Below are 16202 nucleotides of genomic sequence, written 5' to 3'. Positions count from 1 at the left end.
TATATGTAACATGTATATATAATATGTATGTATAAAACAATCTGAAGACATAATACATTTCTCTTAAAATTTCATGAGATAAGCTGAAACATTACTTATGTGTATATTGGAATATTTCTAAGATTATGTAAATTTAGAGGCAAATTAACACCAATCTTCCAGATAATAAATTACATGTGTGTGATTTGAAATGTTTTGTGCCTGATGTCAAGAATTATGAGGTTTTCAGATGCTACACTTTATAAAGTGCTTTTGTTCATAAAAATGATGAAACTTCTCATGCTAAAGTAGCTGTTCCACTTAGCAGACATCAAATACAACTTTCCTCAGAAGCCAATGTTTTATTGTGATTTCTTGTCATAGTTCAGTTCTATTCTACTTTTACAATTGATTACTTAATGGAATAATTTAAAAATAAATTTTTAAGAAATTTAAATTAAATGAACCTAATAAGCCTTCTGAAGACTATCCTATCTTTCTGTATTTTGGGGAAATGTATGGATATTGAGCTCATACAACCTCAGTCACCATCTTCAAATGAAAGAATAGGAAAGCTTTTTAATTTTATAATCTCTTCACAGAGTATTTGACTAATCTTTTCTAAGATGTTTTACCTACTGCTTTTTTTCAAAAAAGTTGAATTCCCTTTATTCATTATATAGATATTTTGATTATTTTTCTGCCTTTTTAAATTATATATTGTACATTGTCTATATAATTTTATTTATTCATGGGGAGATCATGCTGATAACTGATCAGTAGTTGTCTTACATTATACTCCCTTTAGATATTAAAATTGTGACATGGTTAGTTGGTGTACAGATCTTACAACTAGTGGTTAATTTCTATGAAGTGATTGCCTAGGACTTCAAATTAATCTACATATTTTAAAATTATGTTTAATAAAACTAATTTTCATGAGACTTAAAGTCTAAGAAACTCATTGTGATGTTAATTCTCAGATAATTGATTATGGGCTACCAAAGTGTAAAAAAAATAACAAATTTATGCATAGATATTTGAAAGTGAAATGCTGATCATACAATTTTGTGTGTTTATTAATATTACATCACATGAAAATGAGGAAATTTAAAGACAACAAATACACAGACCATGTCAAACAGACATCTCGAAAAATAACATTTTCAATACTTTTGTATTCACTGCTCATTCGTTCTCTCTGTCTCTCTGTTTCTCTCGATATGTAGTAAGACATTTTGACTAGAATTATTTAGGAAGTGAGCAAAGCACTGAATAAATTCTTAAGATATTGAGTAGATAGTAAATTCTTAACATGAAAATTTTTAAAATTCATGTCTAGTCATTAACAAAATAATTACTAGCAATTTAACCAGTTTATTATATATATATATATATAATAAACTGCTTAAATTGCTATAATATATATATATATACTTTTAGTTGTAGTTGGACACAATACCTTTATTTTATTTTTTTATGGGGTGTTGAGGATCGAACCCAGTGTCTTGCACACGCTAGGCCAGCGCTCTACTGCTGAGCCACATCCCCAGCCCCAGCAGTTTCTAATTTTGAGTTGCATATAGATTTTATTTTTATTATCACTATATGAGAAATGTGCAGTTTATTCATCCTAGGTAGTGAAAATTAGGGGGATAAATTTTAGCCAATAGAAAAAACTATACCATAATATTTATGTTCCCTAGAAGACACCACAGTGCTAGATTAACTGCAAAAATATTATCAGTACTTACTAAATACAGAGAAGGAAAACGTAAATTACTGAATCCAGTTTTTAATGTTAATTTTATAAGTTCACTGTTATTTGAATCTATAGGACTGTCAGCTATAAATTTTCCATTAAGTTGGTTATTAACTAGGTTCTGGAATTACTAATGAAATGTCTGTAACCCATTTAATGTCTCCAAATATCACTGATAAAGAAAATAATACCATACTCTGCAACAATTTTCTTTTTCACCTATATTTTTTTCTTTATATGACTATAGTCAGTTGGGAAATAGAAATTATTACTATGTCAAATTATCATGTTCAAACACACCATTCACGAAAACAAATGCCTACTAGACTACTGGCCTAAATGTTAAAAATTTATTAAACATTAAAAATAATAATTATTTATTGAGATAAATTAACTTGAACTTTACTGCATTGCAGGTGATGCCACTGGTACTTGTGGGGATCCGGGGACTCCTGGTCATGGTTCAAGACAGGAAAGTGATTTCAGAACTAAAAGTACTGTACGTTTTACTTGTGATACTGGTTATACCCTTCATGGCTCAGAAGAAAGAACATGTTTAGCCAATGGTAGTTGGACTGGAAGGCAGCCAGAATGCAAAGGTAATCTCAAGCAGAAAAGGAGTATACTGTGAGTTCTGAAATTTAACATGTATCCAAATTCAATTGAATACTACTAATAAAATTACTTGTATTGCCCTGCCCTCAATTACAAAATAAAAACAATAGTATTTTTAGTTTTAGAGATAGCACCCTTTAATTCCAAAAATTACATTATTTTCATCACTCATTTACATACAAACATTATTCACAACATAAAAAACATTTAGATTGTAAAAATAAAACAAAAAATGTTAAAAGGGTTTATTTTTACTTTATGTAAGTATACGCAGTAGGGAAAAATAGGTGGTTTTTACATGGAAGTTACCTGAGTATCTGTTTTACCTTCTAAGTTTTTAGAAGTTTACAAGATTGACTACAAAATGAAATCTTGGAAAATTACCCTTGTGATTTTACTTATATTAAACTTATTGGTGTGTAAATAGGAAATATTTCCCATTAGAACATTCTTGAGTTTTTTGATTGACTGAATTATAAAAAAAAATTTTCATTATTTTAAAAATTATTATCTATATTCTTGGAAAGATAGTTATCTTTTTTAACTAGATCAATTCTAATAATCGTGAGAGTTGCAATTCAATTGATTCAGGGAGAGAAGTTGGAGAATGTAGTTGCTGAGAAAAATATAGTCAAGTATGCTAAACTGTTCACTTTATTTCTCAAAATTATTTTCTGAAGGCAGATTACAATGATGTAGTCATTATATTTCCTACATTACGTTATGTATGAGTGATATTTAAGTCAGTAGTTTTTTTTTTTTTTTTTTTTTGGTACTGCCATTTTTTTTTACTGTGACTCTGGAGTATAGTTTAAGGTCTGATATTGTGATGCCTCCTGCTTCACAAAAAACTCTTCTTGCTAAGGATTGCTTCGGTTATTCTGTCTCTTATTTTTCCAAATGAGTTTCATAATTACTTTTTCTATTTCTGTGAGCTCTGATGTTGGGATTTTAGTTGGTATCACATTGACTCTGTATACTGTTTTTGGTAGTATGGCTATTTTGACAACATTAATTTTGCCTATCCAAGAGCATGGGAGTCTATTAAAGTGGTGAATTACATTTATTGATTTCCATGTGTTGAAATAACCTTGCATCCCTGGGATGAACCCAACTTGATCATGGGGCACTACCTTTTATATATGTTTTTGTATGAGATTTGCCAGAATTTTATTGAGAATTTTTGTGTCTATGTTCATCAGGTATATTGGTGTGAAGTTTTGTTTCCTTGTTGAGTCTTTCTCTGGATTTGGAATGAGGGTGATACTAACTTTGTAGAATGAGTTTGGAAAGGTTCCCTTCTTTTCTATTTCATGGAAAAATTTAAGGAATATTGGTATTAATTCTTTTCTGAAGGTCTTGTAGAATTCAGCTGAGAATCCATCTAGTCCTGGGTTTTTCTTGGTTGGTAGGCTTTTGATGGAGTCTTCTATTTCCTTCCTTGAAATTGATCTGTTTAAAAATGTCTTCCTGATTTAGTTTGGGCAGATCATATGTCTCTAAAACTTTGTTGGTGTCTTTGGGACTTTCTTTTACACACACAGACACACACGCATATATATACATTTCTGTATATATTAGTTGTAGATGGACACAATATCTTTATTTTATTTTTATTTGGTGCTGAGGATCGAACCCAATATCTTACATGTGCCAGGTAAGTGCTCTACCACTGAGCCATAGCCCCAGCCCTCTTTTGGATTTTCTGTTTTACTGGACTATAATTTTTCAAAATAGTTTCTAATTATTTTCTGTATTTCAGTAGTGTCTGTTGTGATATTTCCTTTTTCATCATAAATTTTAATAATTTGTGTCTTCTCTCTCTCTTTTGTTAGGGTGGCCAAGGGTTTATCAATTTTATTTATTTTTAAAAAAAACAAATTTTTATTTTTGTCAATTTTCTCAGTTGTTTCTGTTGTTTCAATTTCATTGATTTCAGCTCTGATTTAAATTATTTTAATTAATTACACTGCCTTCATAGTGTCCCAGAGATTTTGACATGTTGTATTGGATTTCTCATTTACCCTTATGAATTTTTTTTTTTAAATCGCATCCTTGATGTCTTCTTATTAATACATCATTCAGTAGGGTGTTCTTTAGTCTCCAGGTGTTGGAGTAGCTTCTGTTTTTCATTTTATCATTGATTTCTAATTTCATTCCATTATGGTCTGATATAATTCAGGGTAATATCTCTGTTTTTTTTTTTGTTTGTTTGTTTGTTTTGTTTTGTTAAGACTTGCTTTGTGGCATAACATATGATCTCTTTTAGAAAATGATCTGTGTGCTGCTGAGAAAAAAAAAGTGTATTCACTCATCAATAGATGAAATATTCTATATATGTCGGTTAAGTCTAAATTATTGACTGCATTATTGAGGTCAATAGTTTTTTTGTTTAGTTTTTGTTTGGAAGATCTATCTAGTGGTGAGAGAGGTATGTTAAATTCACCCAGCATTATTTTGTTGTGGTCTATTTGATTTCTGAAATTTAGAAGTATTTGTTTGATATAGGTAGATGCTTCATTGTTTGGGGCATAAATGTTTATGATTGTTATGTCATGTTGATGTATGATTCCCTTAAGCAGTATGAAATGCCCTTTTGACTGACTTTGGTTTGAAGTCCACTTTATCTGATATGAAGATAGAAACCCCTGCTTGTTTACATGATCCATGTGAGTGGTGTGTTTTTTCCTATTCAGGATGATTTTTTTTATATTCTCTTTTTTAAAAATTTTTATTGTTGGTTGTTCAAAACATTACATAGTTTTTGATATATCATATTTCACACTTTGATTCAAGTGGGTTATGAACTCCCATTTTTACCCCATATACAGATTGCAGAATCACATGGGTTACACATCCACTGATTTAAATATTGCCATACTAGTGTCTGTTGTATTCTGCTTCCTTTCCTATCCTCTGCTATCCCCCCAGGATGATTTTATTATTACATTTTGAGAACATTTTTTTTAAATACATAAATAGTAATAGAATAATCTATAGTTTGATTTATCATTCCACTTCTGAGGAATTCTCCCTAAAAAATTAATATTAGTAAAGAAAGTATAAAATCATGAAATAGCAATTTATTATTTCTAATTATTCATAATTATAATCTAGGAATATATTATGTAAATTATTGTATATGTACATATTTTAATAGTGCATAATCAAAAAATATTAAAATACAGTCTCTGAGGCAATATGAGAAATTGTATGTCATATAAATGTTAATAAATAATAAGATTAGAATTATATATTTTGTTAGAATAATGGAAAATATTGTTCATGAGGGAAATTATGAAGAGAATTACACAAAATAATCATATAACAGAGTTATGAAACTAGTACTATTCTTATTCTTTATTTCAAATATTTTGTAGTATTATGTTACTGTAATTTATAATAAAATATAAGAGCATATGAATGGTAAAGTTCATATAAAAATAAAAATATTAAATGGCATTAAAATGACTTAATTCATGAGTAGAGAAGTGTTAACCTAAAGAAAACAGCATGCCAAAATGACCATTTTTTAAAAATGGTAACAAATGGTATTTTGTAAGATGTGTGAAAATAGAAAAATATTATACTGTTACAAGTGGCATATTATAGTATTTTTGATGACTCTACAGCAATATACTTTAAACAATTTTAAAGTATTTTGTAAAAATTTTTAAATGAGCCAGTGATTCTACTATTAGATGTTTATCTTAGAAACAAGATCAACGTAGAGTTATGGATATGCTAGATTATTGTATAGCCAAACTGATAGAAAAGCAAGAGAGAATTAAATGAAATTTAATGTTTATCAATAGGAGATTGGGTAAAGTATGAATATACACACATGGAAAATCACACTGTTACTAAACTTTGTGATAGAAGATGCCCTAATTATAGTGTTAAGAAAGAAAAATAAGGTATGCAGTTATAGAATACCATGCATGGTATGATTATACATTTAAAATGGTGGTACTTCACTATTGTGTACTGTGCCTAACCCAAAGTTGAAATAAATATTAAAATCAATACATATTTATATTAACATATATACACATTTATGCATATATAAAGCATTTGATCAGGATTCTTTCTGTAAGGGTCTCATTTTATTCCTTATATTTTCATTTATTTTGGATGTATTAGAAATGGCTATGTATTATTATTTTTTAATTATTTAGTTCCTTAAAAACAAAAAATGGTCTCTAGCAACAAAAGAAAATTAAACATTTAAAATATACTTTATATAAAGCATCTGATGCAACAAATATCCAATTGGCAAACATGTTTATGCTTGTCATTAGCTTGAATATGATCCCGTGGTTTTATATATATTAACAGAATCATTGGTAAGAATCTATACTGGATAAATGATCTTCCATTAATAGCTGTATGACATTGGACAAGTTACTTAGCCTCTCTGGGCCTCAGTTCTCTAGTAAGGAATGGTGTTGATATTAATACTAACTCATATCATTGTTGTGAGAATTAAATAATACTGGAAGAGTTGGGGTTGACACATTTATTGTAAGTGGTCAATAAATATCAACTGTCACTTTTTTTAATGTCAATTGACTACTAGGAAATGACTCTTAAAAGGAAGGATGGTTTTGTCAGCTAGTGCTGAATATAATTACAGCATTACTCACAGAAAACAAAAAAGTACTCTTTTCCCAGATGTCAATCTAACAGAGGCAAAGTACTTGCTGCTTCTCTTCTTTGTTTCCAACAAGCTTCCAGTCTTTCCTGATAATAAATATTTGCACTTATCTTTTTCATCTTACTTAGTTTTGTTTATGTTTATTAAAAAACATTTTGGATAAGAGAAATTTGTATATTACGTGTGGGGAAATTAAAGATGGGAAAGTAGAAATGAAAGTATGATTTAACTATGACCTGATACTACCATGACTAAAGAGTTCTTGGTTTTCCTGTGCAGAAATGTGACTTGGCCTGGCTCCCTATTTCAAAGAGTAAACCACATGACATTTTCAAAAAAGAATGACAATTAAACAAATACTTCTTGCTTTGTGTCAAGGTTAATTATACATGACAAATATATATGACCAGAGTTTCATCTTGGAAAAGCATGATTATGCTTGATAAGTTAAAATGTCTGCTATATCATAGATTTTTCTGAAAATGACATCTAGAGTTTGAATTTTTGTATTTGTATGTAAAACATGAAGGTCCTTATCTGTGCATACATACACATATACCAAGCACCACTGTCATTGACAGGAAAAATGAATATTTGAGATGAAGCAAGGGATATATAAGACACTTTCTGAAATTATAATCCTGCTTTATATGCTAAAGATAGCCTTAAATTCTTAAAGTATTAAAATGCCTTCTGATATTACAACAAAATTTAGTATTACATTTGCTATAGTATTGCTTTTAAGAAACTTTTAAAATTCACTTGGTTTTGATGGCAGATATTTAAACATATTATAAAATAGTTAATCACTGATAGGCATTTACATTTGATGTTACTGTTTAGGATATATTGAAAACTTAATATAAATATAATTCAGTTACTTTATGTTTTTCTCAGTTTATATTTTTATACTTCTTGGCACGTAAATAAAGATTATAATTTTTTAAAGCAAATCAGTTATATTTTAAATTGTATTTTTATTTGCCTTCTAAGTATAAATATAATTAATATTGTATCTTATTTTTACATATCTCTCAATTTTACATGAAAAGCTTTTTAGGCAGACTCTTAAAATCCTTCTCTGAAAGATTTTGTGATACCTGAAGACAATACTCTGCAAGTAATTGCTTTAATTTTAAAATATTTACTGAAGCTTCTAACAGAAGTTGAAAAAACATGTGTTATTATGATTTGCATCCAAGTAATTAAGCTAATAAAATCAACAAAATTTCATCTTGAATTTTGACTACCTAAAAAGATAGTTTTCTGCTTATTTTGGAGAATTTAATTTAAATTTAAATTATTCTGCGTCTTTGAATAATTTTAAAGGATTATTTAGGCATTAGCTCTTTTGGAAAGGATTTCTAATTGCATTAGTTTTTGTAATTCTTTATCACTTTTCTTTACAGCTATACAGTGTGGCAACCCAGGAACAACAGCCAATGGGAAAGTCTTTAGAATTGATGGCACAACATTTTCCAGTTCGGTCATTTATTCCTGCATGGAGGGATATATCCTTTCTGGACCTTCAGTTAGACAGTGCACAGCCAATGGAACATGGTCTGGAGTTTTGCCTAACTGTACAAGTATGTTTTTTATTGATATATAAAAATAATTATTTATTTGAAAATATTTGTGAGTTTATACATATGTGTGTTTTATACTTTACAAAGCCATTTGTTTGATTGTCCAGCAGCAAAATACACACATACATACACACACACACACACACACACACACACACACACACACACACTGATTTTTTAAAAGCCCCATTCCAGTCACATGTGTAGATATGTTAGCTATGATATTTCCTGTCCACTTGAATTTTGGAAATATTTTGTAAATATATAATTTAATAATAAAAGTGTACTCAATTCCCCATGCCTCGTAGTAGAGATGTTGGTTTAAAAAAGAAAGAAAGAAAGAAAATTCTACCTACATTATTCATCTATCTTGGATGCTGGCTGAGTTGAGAAATTGCCCTTTTAATGAATCTTTCTCTAAAAGTTTGCCTCACAAGCAAAACTTCCTGCCTTTTCCCAGCATTCATCCTGTAACTGTTGTGAGATTCTTTTTTTTTTTTTATTGGTTGTTCAAAACATTACAAAGCTCTTGACATATCATATTTCATGCATTTGATTCAAGTGGGTTATGAACTCCCATTTTTACCCCAAATACAGATTGCAGAATCACATGGGTTACACATCCACGTTTTTACATAATGCCATATTAGTAACTGCAGAATACAACAATTACTAATATGTTGTGAGATTCTTGTTAAACCCACTTTCAATAATGAGTGAGAGGCTTTCTCAAAATAACTGGTTTTCTCTAGGTAGATAAAAGATTCTATTATTAAAACAAAATCACCCATTCGAGAATAATGCACAAGTTAGCAGAGAAATTATAAAAGTTGAATAACATTCCCAGAACTAAGCCAAGCTGGAAGAAAAGGATATATATCATAAATCAGGTAGCTCAAAACAGTACCCTGATTTTAAAATTTGCTGAAGTTATTTTCTGTGATGATCAGATTGAGAGACAAGATCTCAAACTTACTACAAATACATATTAATTCATCCCCCCACCTTTATTTTTTCCTTGTCAGCACAAAAAACAGGATGTTAGTCATACAGGTTTTCTTACCTTTCCATGTTTACCAGGTAGGACCATGTCTGGTGCTTAGAGCCCACAGTGTACAATGTACACAACATTTTAGGAAGAAGTCACAGCCTGTGCTAGGACGGGGCTTGTCAAGTGGAGTAAGGGTTAAATTTCATGACTAAAATGATATATGCTCATTGGTTTGCTTGGATGATCTTTCTTTCTTTCTTTCTTTCTTTCTTTCTTTCTTTCTTTCTTTCTTTCTTTCTTTCTTTCTTTCTTTCTTTTTCCTTCCTTCCTTCCTTCCTTCCTTCCTTCCTTCTTTCTTTCTTTCTTTTTTCTTTTTTTCCCACAAGGGTAGCTAATCTACCCTTCCTTCCTTCCTTCCTTCCTTCCTTCCTTCCTTCCTTCCTTCCTTCCTTCCTTCCTTCCTTCCTTTCTTTCTTTCTTTCTTTCTTCTCTCTCTCTCTCTCTCTCTCTCTCTCTCTCTCTCTCTCTCTCTCTCTCCCCCCCCCCCTCCCTCTCTCCCTCTCTCCCTCCTTCCCTTTCTCTTTCTTTCTTTCTTTCTCTTTCTTTCTTTCCTTTCCAACTAGGATTTTTGCTTCCAAAATGTCCAATGCTCAACATTTTGCATCTGGCAGGTCTTATTCATTTGAACCAGGAAAGTATATTTAATCAAGTTTATTGATATAGGAATTTCAGCCTTTTGTTTCAGACCAGCATGGAAATGCCTCTTACTGTCACGAATCTGAGAATTCTCAAAGAATTTTTCTTACACACAATAGGTCTGAGGATGGGACTACTCTTACACAGGGGGTGCTCTAGAGATATCAATCATGAAACTGAGTGCAGTGAAGCTAAACAGGAATCTTTGGCTCTTCAGCAGCTCTCAACCAGGGCCCATTTTGCTTCTCAGGACATTTGGCAATGTCTGGATATATTTCCAAAGACACAGTGCAAGGTTGTGGGTTGCTATTGGAATCTAGTAGGTAGGTATCAGGGATACTGCTGAAAACCCTACAATGCACCAAAACCCCAAGAATCAGTTGGCTCCAAATGTTAAAAATAGTGCCAAAGTTAAGTTTGAAAAATCCAACCTTTTAGGAATGTAAAAAGAAAATAAACTTCTGATTTGGGAGATTATACAAATTCAGAACTATTGTGTGTTTCATCTTTCTAGAACTTCATGTTCCTACAATAGAATTCTTCTGGTCTTGAAGGCAGAAGCCTGACAGTGCACATGTGTAAAGCATGGGCCAGCAAGCATGTACATTGTTGCATTGTTTATAAAAGGAAAATATGGAATCATTCAAACATCAGTCCATGGGAGTTTGTTTACATATTTTAGATTGCATGTGTATCTACATGAGATATTATACAATTAAAAATACATTACATGGATCTACCTGTTAAGATACAAAAATGTCCATTAGATATTAAGTTAAAAATGAATTGTTTAAGAAAACTCTGGAAAAAATTATGTTACTTTATTTTAAAATGCACATTTATATTGTTCACATAAGAATTTAAAAGGAAGAATAGTTTTGAAGTGATAAAAATCATTTGGAATTACAATTGTTTTATTTTTAGTTTAGAGTTTATTGATTTATATTTATCACAAATAGATATCAATTACAAAATAGAGTAATGAGAAACCTCCCACAAAACATATTCAATGGGGTGCAGAGGTGCACACCTGTAATTCCAGTGACTCTGAAGGCTGAAGCAGGAGGATCTCAAGTTTGAGTCCAGCCTTAGAAAAACAGCAAAGCCCTACTAAATTTGAGAGACCATATCTCAAAATAAAAAGGGCCGGGATGTAACTGTTTGGTAAAGCACACCTGGGTTTAATCCCCAGTACCAAAAAACAAAAACAAATTCAAACCATTAAAACAATTTGTGTGTGTGTGTGTGTATACACACACACACACACACACACACACACACATATTACACATATTACAATTTGAGCTGACAATTTATCATTTCTTCGTATACTATTTTCATATTTATTCTTTAAATAAGTATTTAATCTCTAATCATGAGTCATGTACTAGATTAGGTTCTGATTACACAACATAGAAGACAAAACAGCTGCCTTCATGGAATTTGTTGGTGTGTGTGTATGTGTGTGTGTGTGTTGTATATTTGGGGATTATGATGATTTTCGAAGATATTCTTTAAATGAACCACAGAACTGAAGTCTCTAAATTTTGGGGTGAAACCCTAAAGAGCTACTAATCTAAGGTTTTTCCTGAAAAAAACCAAAAGCCTTTTTTGGTTGCTGAAAACAAGCTGGTAGTGAAAGAACTGACTTGCAGAGCAGGTGCTGTTTACAAAAACTGTTGCTATTGGAAACTGTCTCTTTGATTGGCCTTTGATTCATTAGGAAGTCACCAAACAAATCCTTCTGAAGCTTTTATTGTCTGACATTTCATTCATTATGCTGAAACAATATGCACAACTCTTTCTTAGTGAATGTATAAAATAAACCCTCTGTCCTTTCTGGTGGATGCATCTCAGCTCATGTGCCCTACAAATGGGTTGGCTGTTTCTTCTTGCCAAGATTCAAATTCAATCTCTAAAAGCACTGTCTAGAAAATAACCATTTATAGATGTTGTTAATTTGCTCTTCTTAATTAGTAATAATGGTCAAAAATATAAGATGACTTAAAATAAATTTTTTTTAAGAGAGAGAGAGAGAGAGAATTTTTTTTAAATATTTGTTTTCAGTGAACACAACATCCTTTTATTGTTTTTATTTTTATGTGATGCTGAGGATCGAACCCAGTGCCCCGCGCATGCCAGGCAAGTGCGCTACCACTTGAGCCACATCCCCAGCCCAAAAAATAATTTTTTAATAAAAAAATAAAAAGTGAAGGTATATAATCATTTTCACATGGTTATAAATTTTGAAACTGCAAGAAAGAAATATCATTTTTAGTAAAGAATATGATTATTTAATTTTCTATCTATTTCAGTTGTATCATTAAAAATATTTTTACTCATCCATAATCATAGGAATAAAAATCTTTCTATATACAAAACTCTAAATAGAAGTAAGATAGAAAGACTCAATGAGTTTTATTTCAATAAACTGTCTTGTGGGCTCCAAAAATTATAAGATTGAGTATTCTTAATATTATTCTTTAATTTAAATGCTGTTACTCATAATTGTAAAACTTCCTGGGCTCAACAGGTAAGAATAATATGAAAAAATATTGCTATTCATAAATCTTTTAATTTTTTTTTTAGTTGTTGATGAGTCTTAATAAAAAAGTAATAAATACAATTTAGTTAAAGTCCCATATTATGGTTTTCCATGCCTTAACCTGTTCTTAGTCCTTAACCTTGTGAAACTGGTCTTGAAAATCAGAATCATGTCCAGTTCCCCTGGTGTTGAAGATTGAACACCTGGGAAATGTCAAGACAAGAGAGAGAGATTCCTCTAGAGAGGAGGGTGTCCAGAGCTGGTGCCCTGAGGGAGTGGGGGTATCCTGTCTCATTTATAGGTTTTAGGTTTAATTTCTTCTTGTTTCCCATCCTCTTCTTATCTTGCCTACCTGGTGACCAAAAGGGTGATAAGAGAACTGTTCAGGGTGTACCTCTCCCTGTTTTTTTTGTTTGTTTGTTTGTTTTGTTTTTTATATCTGGCAGAAAAGGCAGGAAAGGAGCTGCCTAGGGAGTATTCATGAACAACTCCTTGCTGAGAGAAACAATTCCCTGGAGGCAGGTAACCTTGGCAACAAGTTTGAAGAGAGGGAAGTGCTCTGGAGGTATTAGCATTTTATTTCCTTTTGAATAAACCTCTATCTTCCTGACCCAATCATTAATTAACTACGCTGTCTCAGTCTGACTTGGACCTCCAAAATATTGAGAAATGTTAATTTAAGATAAATGTGGAGAGATAAAAAGAGAGAGAATGGCAGAGAGAGAGAGAGAGAGAGAGAGAGAGAGAGAGAGAGAGAGAGAGAGAAGAAGAAGAAGAAGAAGAAGAAGAAGAAGAAGAAGAAGAAGAAGAAGAAGAAGAAGAAGAAGAAGAGGAGAAGGAGGAGGAGGAGGAGGAGGAGGAGGAGGAGGAGGAGGAGGAGGGGAGGGGAGGGGATGGAGAAAGAGAGAGAGAAATAATAATCTAAGTTTACCTGGGAAAATTATTTACCCTTTAAGAATAAAAAGGCTTGGTAGATTAAAAGGCAAGTCTATTGCATTGTTTTTAATCTTCAGAAAATAAAAAGCATAACTTGTATTTTGCTTTTTCTTAGTTGCCTGAAAACTTTTACCCAATTTGTTGACCAAATCTTACTCAAAATTTTTGCCTCAAAAAAGTTAGCACTTTTGTAACTTATTCATAATATTTGATATATTTCATTTTAAAATAGAATTTTGTGTTATTTGTATTTTCTAAGGTTTCTCAAATCTTTTGAAAGTTTTTAGGTAGTGTCATAAATAAATCATTATATTATACATGCAGTGACACTTGGGTATAAAAATCAGTGCAGTTGATAATCATCCCATGCTTAGAAGGATCCTGTGTTTAGAAACTAATGCTCTTTCATGGCCATCCTAAATTCTTAATAGTTTTATCTTTGAATTTGTGTTTTATAACTGAATTCCACTGGGACAATGGAACATGTGCTGAGAACTTGGAATGAGCACTCTGCCTCCCAGTATTCCTTAGTTAGGTTGTAGGCTTTGCCTCCTCACAGCCTGGTAGCCCTGACCCTGCTTGGCCTCACTATTCTCATTCTTGCTGTGGGACCATCAATGCTTTTAACACTGCTGATTGATTGTGTCATTTGTAGAGAGAGGTTCACACTTCTCTGTTGTCCTACCTTCCAGTGGGGGTTAATTGCAAATGTGGAGGGTTAGATGGTATATGCATGGTGTGCTTGAGGGCAGAAATGTCCCTGTATTAGGTTGATAATACTATGGAATATTGGTGAAGAATTTGGATTGGAAGACCTCAAACCCATCCAAGTTCAGGTAGCAAGTACATTCTAGGGTAGAGGTTGCAATATTTTGAGGGTTGCCTTCTGCTTGGGTTGATAATTATTTGTTAGAAATGGGAAATTGAAATGAATTACAGTAGATGGGGTAGAGAGAGAAGATGGGAGGGGAGGGGAAGGAGGATAGTAGAGGATAGGAAAGGTAGCAGAATACAACAGTTACTAATAGGGCATTATGTAAAAATGTGGATGTGTAACCGATGTGATTCTGCAATCTGTATTTGGGGTAAAAATGGGAGTTCATAACCCACTTGAATCTAATGTATGAAATATGATATGTCAAGAGCTTTGTAATGTTTTGAACAACCAATAAAAAAAAAGAAAAAAAAAGAAATGGGAAATTGATTTCCCCCAAACGAGTAATGTTTTCTTTTTAAAAATTTGAGCCCACTGAGTGTACAAATCAGGCATACTACCCTATGTGTAATCATTTCACATTTTATATTCATTCAAAAATATTTCTTTTGGACTTATCATTGTTTTGATTAAAATCTATTGCTATATCCAATTGAGTGATGCTGTGGGGAAAACATGCTCTTAGTACAGCAAGACACATGTAGGAGTAAAAATTTCAGATACTATGTTAGAAATCTGATTCCATAAGATGGTTTTTCTGAGGTCATATAATGCAGGTTGAAAAGGGTTACTGAACTGGAATTCCCTACAATGTAATAGAATATTTACCTAGACTTTTAAGGTTCTAAGTGATAGTTTCTGAACCATGTGTATAGAATTTTTAATAAGCATACCTGATCATAATCAAGAACTGCCAGTATGTGGTTTAAATATGCTTATGTTTTATGGTTAAAAATGAAAATGATAACTAATTTCCCCTGCTTATGTATTAAGTGTACCATATGCTTACTGCTTCTCTTCATTAAATACATGCACATTAACCATCTGTTCTTCTAATCCAACACTGATAGTCATCAGTTGTGGAGACCCAGGCATACCAGCCAATGGATTGAGATATGGTGATGATTATGTGGTTGGACAAAATGTTTCTTACATGTGCCAGCCAGGCTATACGATGGAATTAAATGGTTCCAGAGTCAGGACTTGTACTACTAATGGCACATGGAGTGGAATAATGCCAACTTGTAGAGGTATGATGATTATTTTATCAACATTTTCAAGTGGTAACCACCACATATTTCCTTAATTTAAAAAGTACATTCAGTTTTTTTTTTTAATTTTCAGTTTCATTCTTTTTCATGGTACTAAGAAATGGTGTATACATTTTTCTTTAAAAGCCTATTGTAATATACAGGATTTAACAATGATATTTTGAAAAAAAAAGCATTATATCTTATTGTAAGTGGGGATAATTAATGCAACAAAAAGAACACAAATAGAATGTACTTTGATATATAATAACCATTATTATTTATATTTATTGGTGAATATTTTGCAAAGAATGTAACTTTAATGAATTATAACTAATTTGGTAAACCAATAAGCCACTTTGGGTCAAGTCATTTAAAGATGAGGGAAAAAACTTTCTCTAACTTAAGAACATCTGAGTTATAGAACTGTAATTCTTCTAAGAAAAGGGAGCACTTGTTTCTTCAAAGAA

At 31.5% G+C, this 16202-nt stretch overlaps 1 protein-coding gene across 3 annotated transcripts in view; it reads left to right on the top strand.

Moving 5' to 3' along the window:
• CSMD3 (CUB and Sushi multiple domains 3) overlaps window positions 1-16202 on the top strand; it is a gene marked incomplete at both ends in the record, with an annotated part of 1157568 nt that overhangs the window by 1112277 nt on the left and 29089 nt on the right. For all 3 annotated transcript variants that reach the window (XM_081266797.1, XM_081266796.1, XM_081266795.1), the window contains 3 exons: window positions 2158-2340; window positions 8423-8599; window positions 15553-15732. In XM_081266797.1, coding sequence (XP_081122923.1) covers window positions 2158-2340; window positions 8423-8599; window positions 15553-15732 — 540 coding nt within the window. The remainder of the gene's footprint in view (window positions 1-2157; window positions 2341-8422; window positions 8600-15552; window positions 15733-16202) is intronic.

The sequence above is a fragment of the Spermophilus citellus genome, assembly GCF_964194105.1.
Source record: "Spermophilus citellus genome assembly, chromosome: 14".
NCBI lineage: Eukaryota > Metazoa > Chordata > Mammalia > Rodentia > Sciuridae > Spermophilus > Spermophilus citellus.
The sequence above is the reverse complement of the archived record's forward strand: the minus strand, read 5'-3'. Positions and strand labels throughout refer to the sequence as shown.